At 44.0% G+C, this 27,296-nt stretch overlaps 1 protein-coding gene across 2 annotated transcripts in view; it reads right to left on the bottom strand.

Moving 5' to 3' along the window:
- Window positions 1–21,326, bottom strand: part of LOC141162207 (cytochrome P450 2K4-like) — a 230,808-nt gene extending 209,482 nt beyond the window's left edge. For both annotated transcript variants that reach the window (XM_073648061.1, XM_073648063.1), the window contains exons 1-4: window positions 21,084–21,326; window positions 16,166–16,328; window positions 14,725–14,874; window positions 14,104–14,264 (exon numbers count right to left, since the gene is read on the bottom strand). In XM_073648061.1, the coding sequence (XP_073504162.1) occupies window positions 14,104–14,264; window positions 14,725–14,874; window positions 16,166–16,328; window positions 21,084–21,278 (669 nt within the window). In that variant the 5' untranslated portion in view covers window positions 21,279–21,326. The remainder of the gene's footprint in view (window positions 1–14,103; window positions 14,265–14,724; window positions 14,875–16,165; window positions 16,329–21,083) is intronic.
- Between the last annotated feature and the right edge of the window lie 5,970 nt (window positions 21,327–27,296).

Here is a 27,296-nt window from a genome sequence, read left to right as displayed (position 1 = left end):
ACTAGTCCATCTATACTGACCTCCATCAGGTTGCAAACTGCATATATTTTTTTCTTCATCTACCTCTGAAAAAATATTGGGCTTCTAGCTGTGTGTGGGACTTGTTCTATTAATCCATCTATACAGACCTCCATCAGGTTGCAAACTGAATATATTTTTTTCTGCATCTACCTCTGAAAAAATATTTGGCCTTCTAGCTGTGTGTGGGACTTGTTCTATTAGTCCATCTATACTGACCTCCATAAGGTTGCAAACTGAATATAATTTTTTTCTGCATCTACCTCTGAAAAAATATTTGGCCTTCTAGCTGTGTGTGGGACTTGTTCTATTAGTCCATCTATACTGACCTCCATAAGGTTGCAAACTGAATATAATTTTTTTCTGCATCTACTTCTGAAAAAATATTTGGCCTTCTAGCTGTGTGTGGGACTTGTTCTATTAGTCCATCTATACTGACCTCCATAAGGTTGCAAACTGAATATAATTTTTTTCTGCATCTACCTCTGAAAAAATATTTGGCCTTCTAGCTGTGTGTGGGACTTGTTCTATTAGTCCATCTATACTGACCTCCATCAGGTTGCAAATTGAGTATAATTTTTTCCTGCATCTAGCTCTGAAAAAATATTGGGCTTCTAGCTGTGTGTGGGACTTGTTGTACTAGTCCATCTATACTGACCTCCATCAGGTTGCAAACTGCATATATTTTTTTCTTCATCTACCTCAGAAAAAATATTGGGCTTCTAGCTGTGTGTGGGACTTGTTCTATTAATCCATCTATACAGACCTCCATCAGGTTGCAAACTGAATATATTTTTTTCTGCATCTACCTCTGAAAAAATATTTGGCCTTCTAGCTGTGTGTGGGACTTGTTCTATTAGTCCATCTATACTGACCTCCATAAGGTTGCAAACTGAATATAATTTTTTTCTGCATCTACCTCTGAAAAAATATTTGGCCTTCCAGCTGTGTGTGGGACTTGTTCTATTAGTCCATCTATACTGACCTCCATCAGGTTGCAAATTGAATATAATTTTTTTCTGCATCTACCTCTGAAAAAATATTGGGCTTCTAGCTGTGTGTGGGACTTGTTGTACTAGTCCATCTATACTGACCTCCATCAGGTTGCAAACTGAATATATTTTTTTCTTCATCTACCTCTGAAAAAATATTGGGCTTTTAGCTGTGTGTGGGACTTGTTCTATTAATCCATCTATACAGACCTCCATCAGGTTGCAAACTGAATATATTTTTTTCTGCATCTACCTCTGAAAAAATATTGGGCTTCTAGCTGTGTGTGGGACTTGTTGTATTAGTCCATCTATACTGACCTCCATAAGGTTGCAAACTGAATATAATTTTTTTCTGCATCTACCTCTGACAAAATATTTGGCCTTCTAGCTGTGTGTGGGACTTGTTCTATTAGTCCATCTATACTGACCTCCATAAGGTTGCAAACTGAATATAATTTTTTTCTGCATCTACTTCTGAAAAAATATTTGGCCTTCTAGCTGTGTGTGGGACTTGTTCTATTAGTCCATCTATACTGACCTCCATAAGGTTGCAAACTGAATATAATTTTTTTCTGCATCTACCTCTGAAAAAATATTTGGCCTTCTAGCTGTGTGTGGGACTTGTTCTATTAGTCCATCTATACTGACCTCCATAAGGTTGCAAACTGAATATAATTTTTTTCTGCATCTACCTCTGAAAAAATATTTGGCCTTCTAGCTGTGTGTGGGACTTGTTCTATTAGTCCATCTATACTGACCTCCATAAGGTTGCAAACTGAATATAATTTTTTTCTGCATCTACCTCTGAAAAAATATTTGGCCTTCTAGCTGTGTGTGGGACTTGTTCTATTAGTCCATCTATACTGACCTCCATAAGGTTGCAAACTGAATATATTTTTTTTCTGCATCTCCCTCTGCAAAAATATTTGGCCTTCTAGCTGTGTGTGGGACTTGTTCTATTAGTCCATCTATACTGACCTCCATAAGTTTGCAAACTGAATATAATTTTTTTCTGCATCTACCTCTGAAAAAATATTGGGCTTCTAGCTGTGTGTGGGACTTGTTCTATTAATCCATCTATACAGACCTCCATCAGGTTGCAAATTGAATATAATTTTTTTCTGCATCTAACCCAGCCAATAGTTTTGGCCTAATACCACAGTTTGGCCACTCAGCTCTGCTCGGTTCCCATCCATTGTTTTTTTGTGCAAACAACTCCAGAGTTGTGAATTAGTTAACCACCAAAATGAGTGGAAAAAGGCCTGCTGCTGGTGGAAAGGGGAATAGGCGTGTTGGGAAGGGGAAAAAAGGTTGTGTCCGTGGGGTAGGTGTTAAAGCAACAGTAACATCTGCAGAAGAAAGACCATCTTCCAGCCAAACTAAAATGTCTACTTCTTTTAGCGGACAATGTGATAAGATCCCTTTCTTACGGCCACGCCAATCGCTACAAATTCCAGATGAGGCACAAAAACAGCAGGTGCTTCAACGGATATCAAGTGCTCCTTTAAGTGGGCTCTCCTCCACATCAACTTCAACATCACAAATACTCCAGTCCTCAAAGGTGTCACCCAAATCGCACTTGCTTCCTCACAGCTCCCAAATCTCCAGCTGCCCGTCGGAGTATGAGGTAGAACAGATGGTTGAGTCTGCAGAGCTGTTTACTCATACTATAGCCTGGGAATCAGAGGTCGACTCCAGCGCTTCTGTGAATCCAGACGAGGAAATGATCTGCACTGATGCCCAGAATCTTTATGAGTCGGATCCAGGACCAGACGCAGAAGGTTCTGACCATAATGTAGACCCTCATTCCCAAACTGTAACTCCTGTTGGTGGAGACAATGAGGAAGACGATGATAAGACTCAAATACCTGATTGGAGCGACAACTTTAGTTTTTTGGCAGGGCAGGAACAGGTTGGCTCTGAGGGCGACGGGTGTGATAACACACAGGGTGATGATGATGAGGTTGGAGATCCCACTTACTGTCAACCCACAGTCAGCCAAGAGATGAGGTCAGCAGAGGAGGTGGAGGAAGATGCTAGTGACGACGAGGTCAGGTTGCGCCTTCCTGGACAGAGACGTAGTACTGGAAGCACGTCAACAACTGCATCCTCAAACACAACTCTGCCTCTCACCACAAGTCGTGGTGGCTCTTCAGGTCGCATGAGTGCTAAGCCTTGCATAGCCTGGGCATTTTTTCAGATCGATAAAGATGACCCAACTCGTGTTATCTGTAACATTTGTCAGCAAAAGCTAAGTAGAGGCCAAAAAATACATAGTTTGAGTACTTCATGCATGAACCGGCACATGGACATGAAGCATAAGTTGCAGTGGGAAGCTCAGTGTGCTACAATGCGGCCTAGCCGGCCGGGCCAACCACCGTCTGCCATATCTTGTGCATCCGCGGCCTCTTCATCCTCTGTGACTGGGGGGACAGCAGTCAATCCTGTTTTGGGGCGCAGACCTGCCACCTCTTTACCCGCAACAGCCAGCGTGATTGGCAGGTCATCATTTTCTTTGGAGGTGGTAACACCAGCTGGTCTTGAGCGCTGTCCGACATCGATAGCACCACCTTTGGATCAAGGCAACCTAACATGTCCGCCTGCATCTTCCTCACAGACCGGCAGTTTGCCGGGGACACCCTTATCAACCCCGTCTAAGCACAATAGCCAGCCCTCGGTCCCTCAGATGTGGACAAGTAAAAGACCATTTCCTCCTAGCCATGAGAAAGCTAAGAGGTTGAATTTCACCATCTGCAAGCTCTTGGCTACAGAAATGCTGCCTTTCCGCCTGGTGGACACAGAGGATTTTCGAGACCTTATGTCCGTCGCAGTGCCCCAGTACCAGATGCCCAGTCGGCACTACTTCTCAAAGAAAGGTGTGCCTGCGCTCCACCAGCATGTCGCACACAACATCACCGCTTCTTTGAGAAACTCTGTGTGTGACAGGGTGCATTTCACCACAGACACTTGGACGAGTAGGCATGGACAGAGGCGTTACATGTCGCTGACTGGGCACTGGGTAACTATGGTGACAGCAGGACAAGGGGCTGCTGTCCAAGTCTTGCCGTCCCCACGAGTTGTGCGTCAATCCTCTTTATGTCATTTTTCCTCCACTGCTTCTGCCTCCTCAACCTCCTCTCGGTCTTCCACCTGCACCCAAAGCCTGTCTGGTCATGCCACAAGCTTTCTAACTGCGCAGAAGGGATCCTGCACACCTCCTTACTATGCTGGCAGTAGGGCTCAACGTCATCAGGCGGTTTTTACATTGAAATGTCTGGGAAATGTGAGTCACACAGCTGAGGAGTTGTGGTCAGCTCTGGAGAACCAATTTCATGAATGGTTGTCTCCACTGGACCTGAAACCAGGGAAGGCCGTGTGCGACAATGCTGCAAACCTGGGTGCGGCCCTTCGCCGGGGCAATGTCACACACGTGCCTTGTATGGCTCACGTGTTGAACCTGGTTGTCCAGCAATTTTTAGCCCACTATCCCAGACTAGATGGCCTTCTGCAGAGGGCACGGTCGCTGTGTGCTCACTTCCGCCGTTCGCATCCCGCAGCTCAGCGACTTACATCTCTACAGAAGTCGTTGGGCCTGCCACTTCACCGGCTAAAATGCGATGTGCCTACCCGGTGGAATTCAACTCTGCACATGTTGCAGCGACTGTGGCAGCACCGACAAGCCCTGGTGCAATACGTTCTGACGTATAGCCTGGGCCAACGAGATTCAGAGGTGGGGCAAATCACGCTGGAGGAGTGGTCTCAGATCAGGGACCTATGCACCCTTCTGCACAGTTTTGAAATGGCGACGAAGATGTTTAGTGCTGACGATGCCATTATCAGCATGACTATTCCGGTGATTTACATGCTGGAGCACATGTTAAACAGAATTCGGAGTCAGGTGGTGGCACAAGAGGAGGTGGAGGAAGTAGAGGAGGAGGAGTTGTATGCGGAAGGGCTAACATCTGCAAGGTCCAGACGGTCGGCAGCACCAGGACGGCAGGCATGTGAGGGTGGGGGAGATGATTTTACCAGGGCGCATGGTAGCAGCCAAACTAGTGAGGAAGGTGCAGGAGCCCAGGAAGAAGTGGAGGACGAACTGATGGAAGACTCATCAGATGAGGGAGACCTTGATCACATTTCTGTTGTGCGAGGTTGGGGGGAGAGGACAGAGGAAGGAAGCATGATTGTTACCTCGCCACCAACACAACAGGGACTTGGTGCTCCTGGATGCGCAACACACATGAGTGCCTTCTTGCTGCACTACCTGCAACATGACCCTCGAATTGTGAGAATTAGAAATAATCCTGACTACTGGGTTGCCACACTGTTAGATCCCCGGCACAAAAGTAAATTTGCAGAAATTATTCCTGCCATAGAAAGGGATGCACGCATGCAGGAGTATCAGCAGAGACTGTTGCAGAATCTTACATGTGCTTTTCCACAAAATACCAGTGGTGCACGTAGTGAATCTCACAGTTCCAACTTGCCAACCGTGGGACCGTCAAGTGTTCAGCACTCAAACCGTAACAGAACCACAGTATCTGCTGGTAACATCAATTTTGCGGAATCATTTCACCACTTTTTTAGCCCATCCTTTGCAAGGCCACAGGAGAAAAGAAGTCTGACACATAGTCAACGCCTAGAGACGATGGTACAGGAGTATCTCCAAGTAAACATTGAAGCCACGACTGTGTCACTGGACCCTTGCTCTTTTTGGGCTTCCAATCTGGATAAATGGCCGGAGCTAGCCACTTACGCCTTGGAGATCTTGTCATGCCCCGCAGCCAGCGTTCTGTCTGAACGTGTGTTCAGCGCTGCTGGTGGTGTGCTGACAGATAAGCGCACGCGGCTCTGTACTGATAATGTAGACAGACTCACGTTCATAAAGATGAACAAATCATGGATTCGAAATGACTTTTCTACCCCTGTGTCATCCTGGGGAGAGAAAAAGCTTGATGATTGGTTAAAATCACCCTACCAACCGTTTTAAGCTTTCAAATTACTAATCATGTTTATCTGTATCTTGGCTGGAAAATAATTTGGGCTTTGTAGCAGTGTGCAGCACTGATTCTATTAGGCCATCTATAATAAGCTCCACCAGATTTAAAATTACTAATCATGTTTATCTGTATCTTGACTGGAAAATAATTTGGGCTTTGTAGCAGTGTGCAGCACTGATCCTATTAGGCCATCTATACTAAAGCTTCACCAGATTTAAAATTAATAATAATTTTTATCTGCATCTAGCCCGGAAAATAATTTTGGGGCTCCGAGATGCGCAAGACACATAAGTGCCTTCTTGCTGCACTACCTGCAACATGACCCTCATATTGTCAGAATTCGAAGTAATCATGACTACTGGGTTGCCACACTCTTAGATCCCCCAAACTTTTCGATCAACCTTTTCATTTTAATAAAGACCAAAAAATGGTCATTTTTGAAATTATAAGCATTAGCAGTTTGTTAGAAACTGAAATCAAACAGTTTTCAACTCAAAACTTTATTCTAGGTGATGTTACAGTTTCACATAGGACCCCTTGTTCGAAAGGAGCTTCTGAACTCTCTCGTCCATTGAATTTGTCAGGTTTTGGATGGTTTCTGCTTCAATTGTTTTGCATGAGGACAGAATACCCTCCCAGAGCTGTTGCTTAGATGTGAACTGCCTCCCGCCATCATAGACACTCCTTTTAATGATGCTCCAAAGGTTCTGAATGGGGTAGAGGTCAGGGGAGCATGGGGGTCACACCATAAGTTTGTCCCCTTTTATGCCCATATCAGCCAGAGATGCAGATGTTTTATGTGCAGCATGAGATGGTGCATTATCATGCAGAAAACTGATCTTGCTGTGAAATACACGGTTCTTCTTCTTGAACCATGGCAGGAAGTGCTGTTTGAGAAAATCCACATACATTATGGAGTTCATCTTTAGCGCCTTCAGGGATCCTAAAGGGGCCGACAATCTCTCTCCCCATGATTCCAGCCCAAAACATTACTCTACCTCCTCCTTGTTGGCGCTGTAGCCGTGTTTGCGTGGGGTGTCCATCAACCAGCCATCCTCCACTCCATCCATCTGGACCACCGAGCGCTGCACGGCACTCATCCGTGAACAAAACAGTTTTGAAATCAGTCTTCATGTAATGTTTGGCCCACTGGAGCCGTTTCTGCTTGTGTGAAGTGGATAGAGGAGGTCGACAGGATGGCGTATGCACAGCTGCAAACCTCTGAAGGACCCTGCATCTTGTTGTTCGGGGGACGTTGGAGGCACAAGCAGCTTCAAAAACTTGTCTGCTGCTATGACAAGGCTTTTTTGCCGCTGCTCTTTCAACCTGACGTAATTGCCTGTAGGAAAGAGTCCTCAATTTGCCCTTATCAGCACGCACACGTGTGTACTGTGAATCAGCTACATACTTCTTGATTGCCAAGACACTTCATCCTGATCATCGCACAATGTTGATTGTAGTCATGCCTTGACCTAAACACTCCACAATTTGTTGCTTCTCAGCAGCCGACACATCCTTTTTCTTTCCCATTTTGGCAGAAAATGTAGGCTGCTTAATAATGTGAGAGAGCCTTCTTAAGTAGTCTTACCTTTCATTGGACACACCTGCCAAACTAATTAGCACAGGTGTCTGCAATTGCTTACAGTAATATAAAGAGCCCTGACACACATCACCATCAATGAGTTTAACTGACAAACAAACATATTCTTCCCTTATCACTCCTAAACACTTTTTGCATAATAATTTGGAACGCAGTGTACATGTGCTTTTCCACAAAACACCAGTGGTTCACGTAGTGAATCTTACAGTTCTAACTTGCCAACCGTGGTCTGTATGGAGTTGTTCAATAAAGGGCCCAAAATTTAGATAACATAGATGGGAGAGGTCTCTATGAATAGGAATTCCTAAGTATTTGATACCCTGTGAGGGCCAGGCAAAGGGAAAGTTGGACTGGATGGAATCCTATATGGATTTGGGGAGGGAGACATCGAGGGCCTCAGACTTCGCTGCATTGATTTTAAAATTTGACCATGTAACAAAGTGATCTATTTCAGCCATAACAGCATGGATGGATATATGTGATTGAGTGATATTACTAGGACATCATCAGCAAATAGAGAGCACTTGTACTCGGTGCCTCCCACCTCAATCCACCTAATATTGGGGTTATGGCGAATTGATGAAAGCAGGTGCTCCGTCACTAGGATGTATAAGAGAGGGGACAGAGGACATCCCTGCCTTGTCCCATTGGTGATTGTGAAAGGTGATGAAAATGTTCTGACGCACCCCCTGGGCCTTGGGACACCCGGAGCCGGACCCTTTTTGGTGGATGCTGGTGGTTGTAGTCTTCGTGGCGGCGACCCGGTTCCGTGGATCAGGGTGGTCAAACCAGTGGCGGAACTATTTATGTGGTTTTGATGTTTAAATGTCCGACTACGCCACCCGTGGATTGCGGTCAGAGTGAACCGCCGCTACAGGGCAGACCGCTGAGGCTGGTGTTGTGGGTGCAGCAGAGAGTAGCATAACTCCCCACGGGAGGAGTATAGCCTCAGGGCAGTGTATGCGGAGGATGGGGGTGATGGTGCAGGGCAGCAGCAGTAACGACATGGAGTCAGTGATGCAGTTCAGGGCCTTTACTCACAGTTCTTATTATCCAGACCACGTCTGCAGGTAACGGCTGCCCACGTCGTACTGTGCTCACCAGGTGAGGGGCTCAGACAACTCCCAGATAACTTTGGAGCGCTTCACAGGACCCCCTTTGTGTGTCCTTTGTCTGGCCTTTCTTACCAACACTTGTGTCCGGCTGCCTCGGGCCTCCTCTTGGTAAACTTGGCGCCAGTTTCCCTGACCCTATGTGGTGCCTTCCTAGCGGGTGTAGCGAGGGGCTGCGCCACATAAAATGTCAGAGCCTCCGGTTTCTAGCTGAGGGTCGTTTCCTGCCTCCACTAGTTCGGGGACCGGTCTCCCCCTTTGGCCTGACCCCTCCACGCAGGTGGATTCGGGCGTGCGGTGGCGACTCGCCCGTCCGCACCCCTGGGATCCCTTCATTCCTCGTTCCTGGAGCCTTCTCCGCTCCTCTTCCTTCCTTCTCCCTCTTCCAGGCCTGGGCCTCTGTTACTAGGCCCGCCCCCGGAGCAGAGCTCATGCAGAGCCCCTGCTCCCTGCCACTTCTGCTCAGACTTCTCTGCACTGAACTAAGATGGTGCCCACCTTTTATACTCCCTTCTCAATGCACCCAGGAACTGCTTCCTCCCTGCTCCTGCACTACAGGGTTCCCCTTCCTCAGTGTTCCCTCCCCCCACTCCAGCCAGGGACAGGGACTGTCGTGCCCATCTCAGGAGCATATTGGTCGCCCTGCCCCACGACAATGTGGTGTAATGCATGCAGGTGTCGGGTCCTGATCCACACTCCATCCTTACCTGAGAGTGAGATATCACACCTCTGGGTGAGGTGCAATACCTCTGTAGCAACCGAGCCCTCAGGGTGCTACAGTTCCATTTATCTTCAGCCTAGGTGACGTATTGTGATACAGGGCCGTGATTTTGGCTATAAAAGGGTCCCCTAGACACCTACCCCAAGCTTTTTAAGAGAATCATATATGGCGTGCCAGGAGACTCTATGGAATGCTTTCTCAGCATCCAACGAGAGTATCTACTTACAAATTTTTAACTGCATCTAGCCCAGGAAATACTTTGTGCCTAGTAGCAGTGTCTGCTAGTCAGCGGATTATCCCGGCTGTTAAGCAAGCTACACCACCTGTAGTTTGGACACTTAATTTTTTCAAAGGAAATGCTTCGGGACCACGGGATACTCAGTGAAGAGCATCAGGAGGCACCCCAAGGCATAGGGGCTGGGACTGGCAGTAGGATGCCTTGCGGTGGACAGCCGAGCTCGATCCTTATAAAAGCTTTTTAACTGCAGCAGCTTTAGTGGACGCTACTGGAGCTGGAATTACGCGGCTGCTGGCATGAGACTTGCCCTCCAATAGATCCTTGTAAATGGATTTAAAGTGTATTCATTCAAATTAGAGAGACAATTTAAATTAAAAAACTTAGAGCTGCCTCCACCACAGGGGGGCTCGCTCGACCCACCAGCGGACAGGCACCAGTATTGGGAGAAGGGGGCTGGCCATCAGGGTTCACCGCGGCTCTGGCACAAACCCGGCGACACGGAGGTGGCACGGGCAGGAGCGGACTGAACGTGTCGGCTTCTCACTTTTTGGATTTTAGAAGGGCATGACATGCCTATATCTGTTAAATGAAAAAATCACCGCACAGCTGTTGATGAGTGGTGCTCGAGTAGGGGCCGAACCCGTAACATATAAGAATAACCTCGGCACTCAATGGATATGCAAAGAAGGTAATTTTATTATGCAGTCCACACAAAAAATAAACGTTTCGGTCACAGTTGACCTTCATCAGTATTGCTGCAAAATAAGTAGATGCAGTCAGAAAATAATAAAATGAAAACAAAATAATACATTCAAGGATTATAACATAAAGTATAAATGCAACTCAATGGGATCTGGGAAGGAAAGTGGAATAAGGGTGGAGGAGGATGTAGGGTAGAGGAGGATGTAGTTAATAGAGGCGGAAGAAAACATACCAAGAGGAAGGAGAAGGTGTATGTGGCTGGATGGTCCAGAAGAAAGGTTTCTGGAGTTACCTGTGTAAAAGTATATGCAGAGGTAAGGCGCCAGGTATAATGGAGACACACAGTCTAAAAGACATAGTAAAAATACCTGAATAGTAGTAGAAGTAGTAGTGAATGAGGAGAACTGTATAACGCGGTATCCCCCGTTCGTATGATATGGACAAAAGGTAACAAGGCTTCCTGGAAGCGTATAAATTTAAAGAGGTGAGACGCTTGCTGAAGAGCAGTGTATGTCCAGGGAGAGACAGTACTATACCTGGGTGAAGAGGGCAGAGCTACGCGGTATCCCCCGCTAGTAGAAGGCACAGGTAAGAGGTGTGGAGGGTCCCTATTTATATATGTAGTGAGAGGAACGAGGCGCTGCGGAGCGCGCTAGAGCGGAAGAGGAAGTGACGTCACCGGATGTGACGCGTGCGGTCCAGAGGCTTGCGTTCCACCAACAGGAAGTGTCCCCTCCAGTCCCCTCCTCCGTTTCCTTGACTACTGCGCTTGCCCAGATCTCCTGATTCTCTCGGCCGGTCACTTCCTGTTGGTGGAACGCAAGCCTCTGGACCGCACGTGTCACATCCGGTGACGTCACTTCCTCTTCCGCTCTAGCGCGCTCTGCAGCGCCTCGTTCCTCTCACTACATATATAAATAGGGACCCTCCACACCTCTTACCTGTGCCTTCTACTAGCGGGGGATACCGCGTAGCTCTGCCCTCTTCACCCAGGTATAGTACTGTCTCTCCCTGGACATACACTGCTCTTCAGCAAGCGTCTCACCTCTTTAAATTTATACGCTTCCAGGAAGCCTTGTTACCTTTTGTCCATATCATACGAACGGGGGATACCGCGTTATACAGTTCTCCTCATTCACTACTACTTCTACTACTATTCAGGTATTTTTACTATGTCTTTTAGACTGTGTGTCTCCATTATACCTGGCGCCTTACCTCTGCATATACTTTTACACAGGTAACTCCAGAAACCTTTCTTCTGGACCATCCAGCCACATACACCTTCTCCTTCCTCTTGGTATGTTTTCTTCCGCCTCTATTAACTACATCCTCCTCTACCCTACATCCTCCTCCACCCTTATTCCACTTTCCTTCCCAGATCCCATTGAGTTGCATTTATACTTTATGTTATAATCCTTGAATGTATTATTTTGTTTTCATTTTATTATTTTCTGACTGCATCTACTTATTTTGCAGCAATACTGATGAAGGTCAACTGTGACCGAAACGTTTATTTTTTGTGTGGACTGCATAATAAAATTACCTTCTTTGCATATCCATTGAGTGCCGAGGTTATTCTTATATGCCTATATCTGTGTCTCCCCCTCCTTTTACTCCTCCACCTCTTTTCTTTTCTCATGACTATATGTACTTGTCACTTTTCCATGTGTTAGTTGTGTCTTCTGAGCAGTTTGTCAGCTTTTGGACACCTTTGAAGGTGTTTTCTATGTGTTTCTATGTGTTTTTGTTTGCCTGCCATTGGTTTTAACGGTGTTCGAAGGTGTTCGACGACAGTTCGACGAACAGTTCGGCGAACACACGGGTGTTCGACGAACCGAACCGAACTCGAACACTACGGGGGTGGCTCAACACTAGACATGAGCTCACCTCATGCACGTCACTGACAGTGTAGGAGAATTATCACGCTGAAGCGCTGAGTGCAGGACAATTTTCCCACGCTGTCAATGACGTGCATGAGGTGAGCCGAGTTCATTGGACATGAGCTCACCTCATGCACGTCACTGACAGCGTGGGAAAAATCTCACGCTGAAGCGCTGAATGCAGGAGAATTTTCCCACGCTGTCAGTGACGTGCATGAGGTGAGCCGAGTTCATTGGACTTGAACTCGGCTCATCTGGATGCCGTCACAGCGAGACACTGAGGAGCGCAAGCATGCCTGCGCTTCTCAGTGTCTGTGGGATGACAGGCTGGATGGCAGCTTTCTGCTGTGGTCCAGCCTGTCATCTCGATGTAGCAGAGCTGAAGCTGTGTTGGGAACCATGGAAAGGTAAGGATGATGGTGCTTTATTATTTTTCTTTTATTGCAGGAGATCGTTGGCTTCAGCTGGAATGGGCATGATGGTAAGTATGGTTTAATTTAGAACAATAAAGAATTGTGTGTTTATTTCAATTAAAGGACTTTTTTCTGGGTGTTGTGTTTTTTTTAAATACTTTTCTAGAAATTCATGGTGGTCATGTCTAATATTGGCGTGACCCCATGAATTTCGGGCTTAGGGCCAGCTGATAATGCCAAGCTGGCCCTAACCCCTTTATTACCCAGTGAGCTACTGCACCAGGGCCCTGGATGAGTTGGGTACAGCGCCAGAAGATGGCGCTTCTATGAACGCGTCATTTTCCGGGGTGGCTGCGGACTGCAATTTGCAGCAGGGGGGCCCAGAAAGCTTGGGCCTCCCTGCGCTGCGGATTCCAGCCCCCAGCTGCCTAGTTGTACCTGGCTGTCACTGTACTTGTTATATATATGACTGACATGTTTCTATCTATCTAATCTATGTGTGAAGCTCTATTCTTTCTGTTCTAAATTGTCAGGTACCGCTGCTGAATTGCCGGCCGGTTTTTTTAAAGAGACGTTGCATGAAAACACTAATATTTTTTTTAATAAATCCTTTACACTAAATGACAAGTACAGTAACCAACACTGTCACTGTACTTCTTATATATGTGACTGACATGTTTCTATCTATCTAATCTATGTGTGATGCTCTATTCCTTCTTGTCTAAATTGTCGGGTACCGGTGTATGCCGCTGCTGAATTGCCGGCCGGCTTTTTTAAAGAGAGCATCTTCTGAGCAGTTTGTCAGCTTTTGGACACCTTTTAAGGTGTTTTCTATTTGTTTCTATGTGTTTTTGTTTGCCTGCCATTGGTTTTAATGGTGTTCGATGGTGTTCTAAGGTGTTCGACGAACAGTTCCTCGAACATCCCGGTGTTCGACGAACCGAACCGAACCCGAACACTACGGGGGTGGCTCAACACTACTTGCGATTAAATTGGACAAATTCAATCCGATAAAAAATCGGATTGCATTTGTACCAATTTAATCCTATGATGGGGTGCTCAGTGGTGTTTTTTTTCCCAGCTCCGATCGTATTGCGATCAAGTTGAAAAAATATGGTAGCATGCTGCGATTGCATGCTGGATTCGAATTGCACGCACCCATATAAGCCTATGGGTGCGTGTGAAATATCGCACTGCACTCGGATATCACCCGAGTATACAGGAGATGGATAAATTACTTTCTCCGTCCCCTCCGCAGCTGTGCTGCGATCCTCTCTATGTGAGCGGGTCGCAGCACAGATTACTAACACTCAGCTCCCGCTCGCAGCAAAGCGGGAGCCGAGTGTCATTAGCATGTTTTATCGGATGCCATACGCTAGTGGAACCCCGACCTAAAGGTTAGATATAAGATCTGAAGGTTTTCTTACCATCACTTTGGGTGAACCGACCAGTTTGGTATTTTCATCTAACATTTTGATTAATTTTTCAAACATTGGGTCATCATACTCAAACCTTTTCCCAAAGATAATAGAGCAGATTACATTGGAAAATGCACTGTCTATCAGCAGGTGAGTAAGGAATGGTTTGCCTAAAATAAAAATATATATACAGTACATACACAATAACATAAAATATGAATAGAAAAACCTAACAAATAAAAAAAAATTGCTCCATATAACCTCAAGTCAAAACTACCTTCAGTAATGACAGTAGATCACTGAAACAACCAAGTCATAACTGGAGCAAACCTACAGTCTGAATAACAATTGAAATCCTAATGATATGTTTATATATATATATGATATATGCTGCAGATGTTTCCCACGTGTAGCAAAATGTGATGCAAATATAAAGCAAAAACTTCACACTTTGTAGCGTGCTCTCTACTACATGTGAATGGGATTTTGCAAAACCCCTCTGAATAACATTGTAGTTTAACTGTGTTGCGGATTGACAGTGGAGATTCTGGAGATCAGGTTCTAGAAAGAAACAGACAAGAAGCTAGAGTATCTAAAAACTATGACATTAATGTGAATGATGTATCTTACCATTGTGAGATTTAATACTATCTATTAGGGGCATTAATTCATCTTGAATTGTGGATTCCACACTTTTCTTCCCCATTCCAAATTCCCGAAGTGTTGATATTGTGAACCTCCTCATGCATTTCCATGTTTCTCCATTAGAAAGTATTATACCTAAAATATAGTTAAATATGGAAAACATTGGCAAGTATTAATTAATCATACTGAATAGAAAATAGCCTTCTAATCTAAACAATCCAACAAGTGGTTTCTTTAATAAGTTGAAGAAATTGAATTTTATGACTTAAAAATTGCATTTATAAAAAACACGAATAAATGAGAAAATGCATGTAAATTGACAACCATGGTTGTCATAACAATAATAATTTTATTAATAATGAAAAAGAAGAAAATGAGACAAAAGAAAATGGCGCAAAAGTAAGAGGAAAGAAGAGAAGAAGAAGAAAAGAAAAAGATGTTGGTTACAGAAAAGATGGAGAAAATGAGGAGAAAAAAGAAAGAAAAAAGATAAGATAAAAACAGGAAAAGTAAGAAAGAAAGAATGAAGACAATTATGATAAAGCTGAAGAAGAAAGTTGGAGAAGAATATAATGGATGAGAAAGAAAAAAAAGTGAAAGAAAAGTAGAATGTAGATGACAATAACGATGGAGAAGAAAAAGGTGAAGGATGAGTAATCAAGATGTTGTTATGATAATGATGATGAATGAGATGGAAAAGAAGTCAGGACGTGGATAGGGTGAAGATAAGAAAAAAAATTAAGAAAATTATGAAATAGATGAATAATTAGATAAAGAAAAAAAAAAACTAACGAAGATGAAATCAAAGAAAAGAGGAAAATGAAAAAGGAAGAATAGTGAACATGATGATGAGGAAGATGAATAAGAAGAAGGAAACAGAATAAAAATGATGTATAGAAGTAGAAGGAGATGAAAGAGAAGTTTAAAAAAAGGACTACTGGATACTTTCTAGGAATAGCCAGAGAGCCTCCCTCCCCTCCCCTTTCCTTTTGTGTCTTTCTTATTCATGTTCACCCTAGACTGATAAAAATGTTTGGGTTTTTGTTCCCCCTGGATTTGTTCAATAAATATAGCAGCTTCATTTTAATGTATATTATTTTGTGTAAAATTCACAAAAAAAATGTTTAAAAAAATATATGAAAAGGAGAAAAAGGAGGTAGAATGATGATGATGATGATGATAATAAAGTAGGAATAAGAAGAATGCAGAATTATAGACACTGGCCACTACAACTTTCTGCAGTAATTACACAATTTCTAAGGATTGGCTTAAATGTTTAAAGTGTTCAATTCATAACATTTGCTCATAAATGACGTTTGTTGATGTTTTTAGTGAATCTTCTATTAAAGTATTCTGCTCCCATAACAGGTCACCATTGTGGATTTTACAATTCATAAAAAGCACAATATTATAGTTCTATAAATACCATGTCCATTAGCGAGAATTTCAAAGATTGGAGTAATCGCCCGTTCTCCAAAATCCTCAGCTCGAGTTACAAGCGCTTCTTTTATAATCTTATATCCAGCAAGTATCACCATTTTCTTTGGTCCAAAATGCAAGGTAAATATTTCGCCATACTTCTCAGAAAGCTGCAAAATATCATATGTTTAATTTATACAAAACATTAATTTGAATACATTGAATACAGTGCATTGTGAAAGTATTTTGCCCCCTTGAACTTTCCTACCTTTTGCCACATTCTGGCTTCAAACATAAAGATATAAAATTCTAATTTTTTGGGAAGAATCAACAACAAGTGGGACAAAATCATGAAGTGGAACAAAATTTATTGGATATTTTAAACTTTTTTAACAAATTAAAAACTGAAAAGTGGGGCGTGCAATATTATTCGGTCCCTTTACTTTCAGTGCAGCAAACTCACTCCAGAAGTTCAGTGAGGATCTCTGAATGATCCAATGTTGTCCTAAATGACTAGTAATGATAAATAGAATCCATCTGTGTGTAATCAAGTCTCCGTATAAATGCACCTGCTCTGTGATAGTCTCAGGGTTCAGTTTCAAATGCAGAGAGCATCATGAAGACCAAGGAATACACCAGGCAGGTCCAGGATACTGTTATGGCGAAGTTTAAAGCTGGATTTAGAGATTTGGATACAAAAAGATTTCCCAAGTTTCAAACATCTCAAGGAGCACTGTGCAAGCGATCATATTGAAATGGATGGAGTATCAGACTACTGCAAATCTACCAAGACCCGGCCGTCCCTCTAAACTTTCATCTCGAACAAGGAGAAGACTGATCAGAGATGCAGCCAAAAGGCCCATGATCACTCTGGATGAACTGCAGAGATCTACAGCTGAGGTGGGAGAGTTTGTCCATAGGACAGCAATCAGTCGTACACTGCACAAATCTGGCCTTTCTGGAAGAGTGGCAAGAAGAAAGCCATTTCTCAAAGATATCCGTAAAATGTCTTGTTTAAAGTTTGCCAAAAGCCACCTGGGAGACACACCAAACATGTGGAATAAGGTGCTTTGGCCAGATGAAGCCAAAATCGAACTTTTTGGCCACAATGCAAAACGATATGTTTGGCGTAAAAGCAACACAGCTCATCACCCTCAAAACACCATCCCCACTGTCAAACATGGTGGCGGCAGCATCATGGTTTGGGCCTGCTTTTCTTCAGCAGGGACAGGGAAGATGGTTAAAATTGATGGGAAGATGGATGGAGCCAAATACAGGACCATTCTGGAAGAAAACCTGTTGGAGTCTGCGAAATACCTGAGACTGGGACGGAGACTTATCTTCCAACAAGACAATGATCCCAAGCATAAAGCAAAATCTACAATGGAATGGTTTAGAAATAAATGTATCCAGGTGTTAGAATGGCCAAGTCAAAGTCCAGACCTGAATCCAATTAAAAGTCTGTGGAAAGAGCTGAAAACTGCTGTTCACAAACGCCCTCCATCCAACCTCACTGAGCTCGAGCTGTTTTGCAAGGAAGAATGGGCAAGAATTTTCACCTCTCGATGTGCAAAACTGATAGAGACATACCCCAAGCGATTTGCAGCTATAATCGCAGCAATAGGTGGCGCTACAAAGTATTAACTCAAGGGGGCCGAATAATATTGCATGCCCCCCTTTTCAGTTTTTAATTTGTTAAAAAAGTTTAAAATATCCAATAAATTTCGTTCCACTTCACGATTGTGTCCCACTTGTTGTTGATTCTTCCCAAAAATTAGAATTTTATATCTTTATGTTTGAAGCCAGAAATGTGGCAAGAGGTAGAAAAGTTCAAGGGGGCCAAAAACTTTCACAATGCACTGTAGTACTTCTGTTAATACAAAAAAATTATTTTCAAACCACAATGTCACTTAAGCAGAGCTAATAAAGAAAAACTTCCAACAAGCCACAGTTGCTGATGATATCATGAAGCTACAGAAATATGCAAACATTTTGATATAATCAAGGTATTTTTCCTTAGTACTAAATTTAGGGAACAAGAGGCCTAAAGACTAGTGATGAGCGAGCATGCTCGCCACTGCTCTGTACTCGCCCGAGCTTCTCAGTACTTGAGATGCTCGGAGCTCGCCGAGTACTTTCAAGATGCTCGAGAGGGAGCTCGGGTCCCTGTCCTGCCTGTCTGGCACTATTTAGAGCACCAATCATGCAGGGATTGTCTGCCACTAACTGTAATGCCACAGCCATAGGGGTTGTGGCATTACAGTGATTGCCCAAATCGATGGGAACAGTGCTCACAACACAACTGATGGTTCCAACCCCATTTATAAGGCAAGAAATCCCACTTATTAAACCTGACAGGGCACACATGTGAAGTGAAAACCATTTCCGGTGACTACCTCTTGAAGCTCATCAAGAGAATGCCAAGAGTGTGCAAAGCAGTCATCAAAGCAAAAGGTGGCTACTTTGAAGAACTTAGAATATAAGACATATTTTCAGTTTCAGTTGTTTCACACTTTTTTGCTAAGTATATAATTCCACATGTGTTAATTCATAGTTTTGATGCCTTCAGTGTGAATGAACAATTTTCATAGTCATGAAAATACAGAAAAATCTTTAAATGAGAAGGTGTGTCTAAACTTTTGGTCTGTACTGTATAATAAGTACAGTGACAGTGTTGGTTATTGTACTTGTCATTTAGTGTTATAATAAAGGATTTATTAAAAAAAAATAATAGTGTTTTCATGCACCCGTCTCTTTAAAAAAGCCGGCCGGCAATTCATCATCGGTACCCGACAATTTAGAACAGAAAGAATAGAGCATCACACATAGATTAGATAGATAGAAACTTGTCAGTCACATATATAATAAGTACAGTGACAGTGTTGGTTACTGTACTTGTCATTTAGTGTTAAAATAAAGGATTTATTAAAAAAAAAAATTGGCATGGGGTTCCCCATAATTTTAGTCTTTCTCTAGCGGAGGTTAAGCAGATGACAGGGGCTGATGTTTGAAGCCTGGGAAGGGGGTAATAGCCTTGGAGCTTCCCAGGCTACTAATATCAGCCCGCAGCTGAATACCTAGCCTTTACTAGATATTAAAATGGGCGACCCCAAAAAAAATGACGTGGGGTCCCCCTTATTTTAATAGCTAGCAAAGGCGAGGCAGACAGCTGGGGGCTGATATTAATAGCCCAGGAAGGGTGCCATGAATATTGGCCCCCTCCCAGGCTAGCAACACCAGCCGTCAGCCGCCCCAGAAATGGCGCATCCACAGGATGTGCCAATTCTGGCACTTAGCCTCGCTCTTCCCACTGCCCTGTAGCGATGGCAGTGGGGCAATAGGGTTGGGGTTGATGTCAGCTTATAATGCCAGCTGACATCAAGCCCAGGTTAGTAATGGAGAGGCGTCTATAAGACACCCCATTACTAGCCCCATAGTCAAAGTTAAAAAAAGCACAAACACCCAGAAAAAAAGTCCTTTAATTGAAATAAAGACACATTCCTTTAATTCTCTAAATTAAACCCTACTTACCATATCGCCCATTCCAGCTGAAGCCAACGATCTCCTGCAATAAAAATAAAATAATAAACCAACCTCATCCTTACCTTTCCATGGTTCCTAGGACAGCTTCAGCTCTGCTACATTGACGTGACAGGCTGGAGCTCAGCAGAACGCTGCCATCCAGCTTGCAAGCCGACACTGAGAAGCTCCTCAGTGAAGCTCCTCAGTGTCTGGCTGTGACGGCATCCAGATGAGCAGAGTTCATGTCCAATGATCTCAGCTCACCTCATGCACGTCACTGACAGCTTGGGGGAATTCTCCTGCGCTCACCGCTTGACAAGGAGAATTCTCCCAAGCTGGGATGGCATTGAGATGACAGGCTGGATTGCAGCAGAGCGCTGCCATCCAGCTTGTCATCCTTCAGAGACACTGCAGAGCGCAGCTCATCTGCTTCAATGGACATAAATCTCTACAGCCGTTGTAATATTTAGTAGAAATGCTCCCCAGGATACTGGAAACTGTTATAGCATCAGGAGAGACAATCAACCTCATAATATAATATTGGCCAAAGTTTTCAAATGAAATGATCGACACTTTTGGAAATGGTATTGGAATTACATTTGGCTATATATTAAATGCTATGTTATGGTATTTTCATTAATCCACTTTTCTTCTCCTATTGTTTCATTAAACAAACGAGGAACTAACTCAGTAAATTAACACAGTTAAAACCTTGATAGGAGAACATGGTTGCATGCATCTCCAGCAACATGAGAAGTCTATGGCTCTTCAAGAGGTTCTTGACTTTGAACAATCTCTATTTTATTAGATGGTGTCTTGACATTAAGTTGATCACAAAGTGTCCTCCTGCAGACAGCTTCACTGATCAGCTGTTTTTCCAGGGAAATCTGACAGTAAATATTCAATCTCTCTGCCTCACCACCACAGTGCCCATTCACATCAATGGTTTGTATATAATGGGCAGCGCTGTGGCTCAGTGGTTAGCACTGCAGCCTTGCAGCGCTGGGGTCAAATCCCGCCAGGGACAACATCTGCAAAGGGTTTGTATTTTCTCCCCGTGTTTGCGTGGTTTTCCTCCGTGTTCTCCAGTTTCTTCTCACACTCCAAAGACATACTTATAGGGAATCTAGATTGTGAGCCCCAATGGGGACAGCGTCAATAATGTCTGTAAATTTTCTGAATTGTAAAGCGCTGTGGAATATGTTGGCACTATATCAATAAAAAGATTATTATTATTATTATTATTATTATTATAATTCAGCAAAGGACAAGATCTCCAGAGGTTCAATACCCACCATGAATCCATTTATATCTGTCTCATTCGGCAACTAGCCCCAATTCCTTTGCTCCCAGCTAAATACTGTTGCACCCTTCTTGACTATACAGTAAGTACAGTATCATACCTGCATCAGAGATTCGTGGGGTCTTTTCAGGTCTACCAGGTTGAGATTTCCAATGACAGGGAGAGGGATAGGTCCAGGGGGCATCTTTGCTGTGCTCTTCCTAATTCCATTAATCCAATAGATGAATAGTGCAATGAAAATTGAAAAGTATATTAACATGTCGGCTCTAGTCAAAAAGTAGGCAATAAAAGTCATAGAGAAGTACTGTTAAGAGTCTGTTCTGATTGTGCTGCTGTCCTTATATTTATACAGTTGGGGTTAATTTTCCTACATGTGTTAATCTTTACTAGGACACAAATAACCTATAATAAACTGATTGGCCCATTGCCATTTACCTTGGTCAGACAATCTTGGCTTAGATTTCACAATCTTGTTGTTACATTCATAACATTATGCATTTCTTTCAAATAAATGTTGGCCAAGGTGTATTATAATTAGAGATGAGCGAACATTTCAATGTTCGGTTCGGAAATGTTCGCCGAATATTTAGACATTTGCCGATTTTATTTGTCAAACATTCGACGAACATTTCCGAACACCATAGGATTCAATGGGTGGACAAAAATAAAGCATATAAAACACCTTCAAACGGGCCCCAAAGCTGCCAAAACACATCAAATTAGAAGTAGCCACCTGGAAAATGCCATCAATTGACCCAGAGTACAATTACTATAATTATTATTACTATTATTCTGAGGCGCGTTACATGCGAAAAGGAGTCACCGACTGGAACAAGAGAAGAGAGGACCCTGGCTACGAGGGCGCACAAACAATTTGGAAGGGATGGTTGAGGATACAGTAGGTCAGGGTACAGCTAGTCATGCCGCGGTATGCTGGAGCGAGGGTTAACTCAGATTGTACACTTGTCACAAGAAGTGGATCTTCAGCGTCCTTTTCAAGGTTTCCATGGTAGGCGAAAGTCTGATGTGTTGGAGTACAGAGTTACACAGTAGGGGAGATCCACGAGACAAATCTTGCATGCGATTGTGACAAGAAGAGATAAAAGGGAAGTAGAGAAGGAGATCTAGGAAGGATGGAAGTTTGCATGCAGGTAACTAGTACAGGGAGACTAGGTCACAAATGTACGGAGGAGTCGGGTTTTTGATGGCTCGGTATGCCAAAGTTAGGCTTTTCAACTGGAGTCTCTGGGCAACAGGGAGCAAGCGCAGGGATTTACAGAGGGAAGAAGCCTAGGAATTGTGGGGTGACAGGTGGATTAATCAGGCAGCACAGTTTAGGATAGATTGGAGGGGTTCGAGAGTGGTAGATGGGAGGCCACAATGCAGGAGCTTGTAATAGTCGAGACGGGAGATGATGAGGGTGTGCACTGGTGTTTTTCTAGATTCATGGTTGAGGAGTGTGTGGATCCCAAAAAATACTTTGGAGTTGGAGTCAGCAGCAAGTGGAAAAAGCTTGGATCTGACATTTGAAGGACAGATCAGAGTCAAGCTTGCGGGATTGGGGAGAGTGGGCAACTTTGATGGATAGGTCAGTTGGCGGGGGTGAATGATGTAAAGATGATGTATTCTGTTTTATCCTTGTTAAATTTTTACAAATCTAACAGAGAATGAAAGATTAAATACAGGACACACAATGTGGGATTCTGGTTAGTAAGGAAATGATACCAGTTCCAGAGAGGTAAATCTGTGTGTCATCTGTATACAGTCGTCATGGCCAAAAGTTTTGAGAATGACCCAAAATTATATTTTCATATGATCTGCTGGCCTCTGGTTTTTATTACTGTTTGTCTAATGTTCATATCACATACAGAAATATAATTGCAATCATATTATGAGTACCAATAGGTTATATTGACAGTTAGAATGAGTTAATGCAGCAAGTCAATATTTGCAGTGTTGCCCATTCTTCTTCAAGACCTCTGTAATTCTCCCTGGCATGCTCTCAATCAACTTTTGGACCAAATCCTGACTGATAGCAGTCCATTCTTGCATAATCAATGCTTGCATTTTGCCTGAATTTGTTGGTTTTTGTTTGTCCACCCGTCTCTTGATAATTGACCACAAGTTCTCAATGGGATTAAGATCTGGGGAGTTTCCAGGCCATGGACCCAAAATCTCTATGTTTTGTTCCGTGAGCCATTTAGTTATCACCTTTGCTTTATGGCAAGGTGCTCCATCATGCTGGAAAAGGCATTGTTGGGCGCCAAACTGCTCTTGGACGGTTGGGAGAAGTTGCTCTTGGAGGACATTCTGGTACCATTCTTTATTCATGGCTGTGTTTTTAGGCAAGACTGTGAGTGAGCCAATTCCCTTGGCTGAGAAGCAACCCCACACATGAATGGTTTCAGGATGCTTTACAGTTTTCATGAGACAAGACTAGTGGTAGCGCTCACCTCTTCTTCTCCGAATAAGCTGTTTTCCAGATGTCCCAAACAATCGAAAAGGGGATTCATCAGAGAAAATGACTTTGCCCCAGTCCTCAGCAGTCCACTCCCTGTACCTTTTGCAGAATATCAGTCGGTCCCTGATGTTTTTTCTGGAGAGAAGTGGCTTCTTTGCTGCCCTCCTTGAAACCAGCCCTTGCTCAAAGAGTCTCCGCCTCACAGTGCATGCAGAAGCACTCACACCAACCTGCTGCCATTCCTGAGCAAGCTTGGCACTGCTGGTAGTCCGATCCCGCAGCTGAAACAGTTTTAAGATACGGTCCTGGCGCTTGCTGGTCTTTCTTGGGCGCCCTGGAGCCTTTTTGACAACAATGGAAGCTCTCTCCTTGAAGTTCTTGATGATGCGATAGATTGTTGACTGAGGTGCAATCTTTGTAGCTGCGATACTCTTCCCTGTTAGGCCATTTTTGTGCAGTGCAATGATGGCTGCACATGTTTCTTTAGAGATAACCAGGGTTAACTGAAGAGAAACAATGATACCAAGAACCAGCCTCCTTTTAAAGTGTCCAGTGATGTCATTCTTACTTAATCATGACTGATTGATCACCAGCCCTGTCCTCATCAACACGCACACCTGTGTTAATGGATCAATCACTAAAACGATGTTAGCTGCTCCTTTTAAGGCAGGACTGCAATGATGTTGAAATGTGTTTTGGGGGTTAAAGTTCATTTTCTGGGCAAATATTGACTTTGCAAGTACAGTAATTGCTGTTAAGCTGATCACTCTTTGACATTCAGGAGTATATGCAAATTGCCAGTACAAAAAATGAAGCAGTAAACTTTGGAAAAATTACTGTTTGTCTCATTCTCAATACTTTTGGCCATGACTGTAGAGGTGATACTGAAAGCCATGAGCTCTCTCAGGGTGAAGGTGTAGATGGCGAAGAGTCTGGGTCCTAGAACTGAACCTTGGGGGACACCGACACATAGTGGGTGAGATGAGGAGGTGGTGTGTGAGTGGGAGACATTGAATGTACTGTCGGTTAGGTATGAAAAGATCCATAACAGGGCCAAGTCTGTGATTCTGAGAGATGAGAATCTGTAGTAAGAAGGTATGGTCTACTGTGTCGAAGGCAGATGGCAGGTCTAGGAGGAGGAGGACAGAGTAGTCTTGCTTGGATTTGGCAGTTAGTGAGTCGTTGGTGACTTTAGTCAGGGCAATTTCAGTGGAATGGTGAGGTCGGAAGCCAGATTGTAAGCGGTCAAAGAGGGAGCAGGAGTAGAGGTGGGAGGACAGTTCAAAATAGACATGTTGATCCAGTAGTTTGGAGACATAGGGGAAAGGTGAGATGGGGAGATAGCTAAACATAGGATGGGTGAAAGGAGTGCTTTTGGAGGATGGGTTTGATCGAGGTATGTTTGAATCATGAGGGGAAGACGCCAGTTGTTAGTGACAGGTTGAAGAGGAGGGTTAGGCTTCGGATGAAGACTGTGGAACAGTTTGGAATGAGATGGAATGGTATTGGGTCAAGTTCACAGGTGGTGAGATGTGATTTGGAGATTAAAGATGATCTTCTGTGATGGCAGAGAAGCTGGTTTTGGAGGATTAGAGTTGAGAAGGGGCTGTTGGAACTTTAAGCAAAAGCTTTGCCCTATGTTATCAATCTTCTGCTTGAAGAATGAGGCTAAGTCTTCAGCTGAGATGAGAGGGGGTCAGAGGGAGGGGGAGCTTGTGGACAGAGGAGGAACTTGAAAGAGCTGAATAGCTGTTTAGAGTTGTGAGACGCATATGATATGAAAGATGAGAAGTAGGTTTTTTTTGCTGCCGTAAGCAATTGTGCAGCCTTTTGAAAACTTCTGTTACTCGACTCCATTCCCTTTCTTTGGCAGTTGCACAGCATTATGCCTTGTAGATGAGGGGCAGGAAGAACATGTGCTCCAATAGATGACAAGCACTGTGCCAAGTGGCCTCTGCTCCTCTTCCTCCACCTTAACATCACTCACAGTACAGTCCTCAGAGGTGGCACCCCAATTACCCTTGTTTCCACCCACATCACAGCTCTCCAACTGGCCAACTGACTGTGGAGAAGCACAAATGGGCGAGTCTGCAGAGCTGTTCATACATTCTATTCCGGGGCATCAGAGGTTTGATCCAAAGCTTCACAGAATCAGTCAGCGAACTGGAGAATCCTCCAGTGGGCCCTGGCTTTTCCTTCAGGAGAGTTCATATAGCAAACCTTGCTGGTTGTGATGATGATGAGGCAATCCATCTCCTTAGTTTTCTGTTACTTGGAATGCAAGCACAAATATGCAGCCAAACACCCACCCACACACAGGCCGCTGTACAAAACTGCCACATTTCTGCACTTGAAATGTTGCCTTCTAGGCTCATGGAGGTGGAAGCTTTCACAGTCTGATGGCGGCCGGGTCTCCATACTCGGTCCCCAGCCGCCATTATTTCTCCCGGTGTCGTCCCCGCCTTCCACAAGCACGGGTCCCAGAACATTACTGCTGGTACTTTTCTGTGGGAATCTGCTTGGCTCCTAGCAGCCTGGAATATTTACAGTCAACTATGGCACAACACCATGGTATTAGCATTGCCTCCAGTACCAATAGCAAAGCCATCCCCAATTTCCATCTTAGGAATTTTATTTGGTAGACTGAGTGCCTGCCCAAATACATTAGTTTCTCACAAAAGAGATGAAGATACAGAGTGGCAGTAGGTGCAAGTTTCAACAGCATGTTAGATATCAGAGGGAGAACGGCAGCACAGTGGTTCAGTGGTTAGCACTGAAGCCTTGCAGCGCTGACATCCTGGGTTCAAATGCCAGCAAGGACAACATCTGCAAGGATTTTTTATGTTCTCTCCGTGTTTGTGTGGGTTTCCCCCTCAGAAAAAAAGCAGCCATAGAGTGTCCAGAAACCTTCACACACACTTTTCTTAGCCAGGGCCGTTTCTTGGCAGGGTTGGACTGGATCCTTCGGTGGGCCCTTGCTTCTCCTACAGGAGAGTTTATAGTGCAAACCTTGCAGCTGCTATGGGGCTCTTTAGTGGGAGAGAAAGGTAGCCCCTCAAAATCAAATCCTCTGGTGGGCCCAATGTTCTTCAGTCTGACAAAGCTTTTTTGTGAGAGTTGTATTTCACCAGAGCCATATTCTTTAGCTCGGTGAAAGGACTGGCATAGAGGGAAATCGTATCTACTGTTAGAATCTATGTTGTTGTACTTTTCGGCCATCTTTTTGTGGTTTGCTGGCTTCTAGTCTTTTCCTCTGGTGCTGAGTGTCTTGGTCAAGTGATCTCCTCATTCTTTATTACTCACTACCTGTCTCCCATTCCTCGCAAGATATCAGTGTTGATATGCTTGTGCTCTGGTTAAGTTGCCTTGTTAGTTCTTTGTGCTTCGGACAATTGATATCCTGGGACTTCTTGTTCCACCAGTTTTGTTTCCTTTAATCTTTGTTTCTGCAACTAACTTCTCTATTTGGAGGTCACCTGTTTTTGCTCCCAGTCTTTAGCTCTTTTAGGGACACCCTTTCCCCTTCCTTCAGGTCTTCGTTTCAGTTCAGTGCAGGATTGTCGGTGGGGCTATTCACAAGGAATAGGGCACCCACCCCAGCGTAAGGTTTAATCGGAGTCTCAGTGCAGGGTCAGCTTTTCCCTCCTATTCCTTAGTTCTTAGTTGCAGAACATAAAATCTACTTCGGGTGTCATTTCTCCCAGGAAGTCCTCTAATGCAGCTTGTTGCATAAGCAATGGCAGCCCTTTCCAACATCAGCTCACACTTCTCAGTGGTGCATAGTCACATATAAAGATCTTTCTTTAAGCCTTGAATTTAATCACTACAGAATTGAACAATGACCTGTTCTGC

This window comes from Phyllobates terribilis, unplaced genomic scaffold, assembly GCF_046119375.1.
Source record: "Phyllobates terribilis strain yellow unplaced genomic scaffold, ASM4611937v1 Scaffold_9__5_contigs__length_417890890, whole genome shotgun sequence".
NCBI classification, from domain to species: domain Eukaryota; kingdom Metazoa; phylum Chordata; class Amphibia; order Anura; family Dendrobatidae; genus Phyllobates; species Phyllobates terribilis.
Note: the sequence above shows the minus strand (reverse complement) of the source record. Positions and strands in the feature narration are given on the sequence as shown.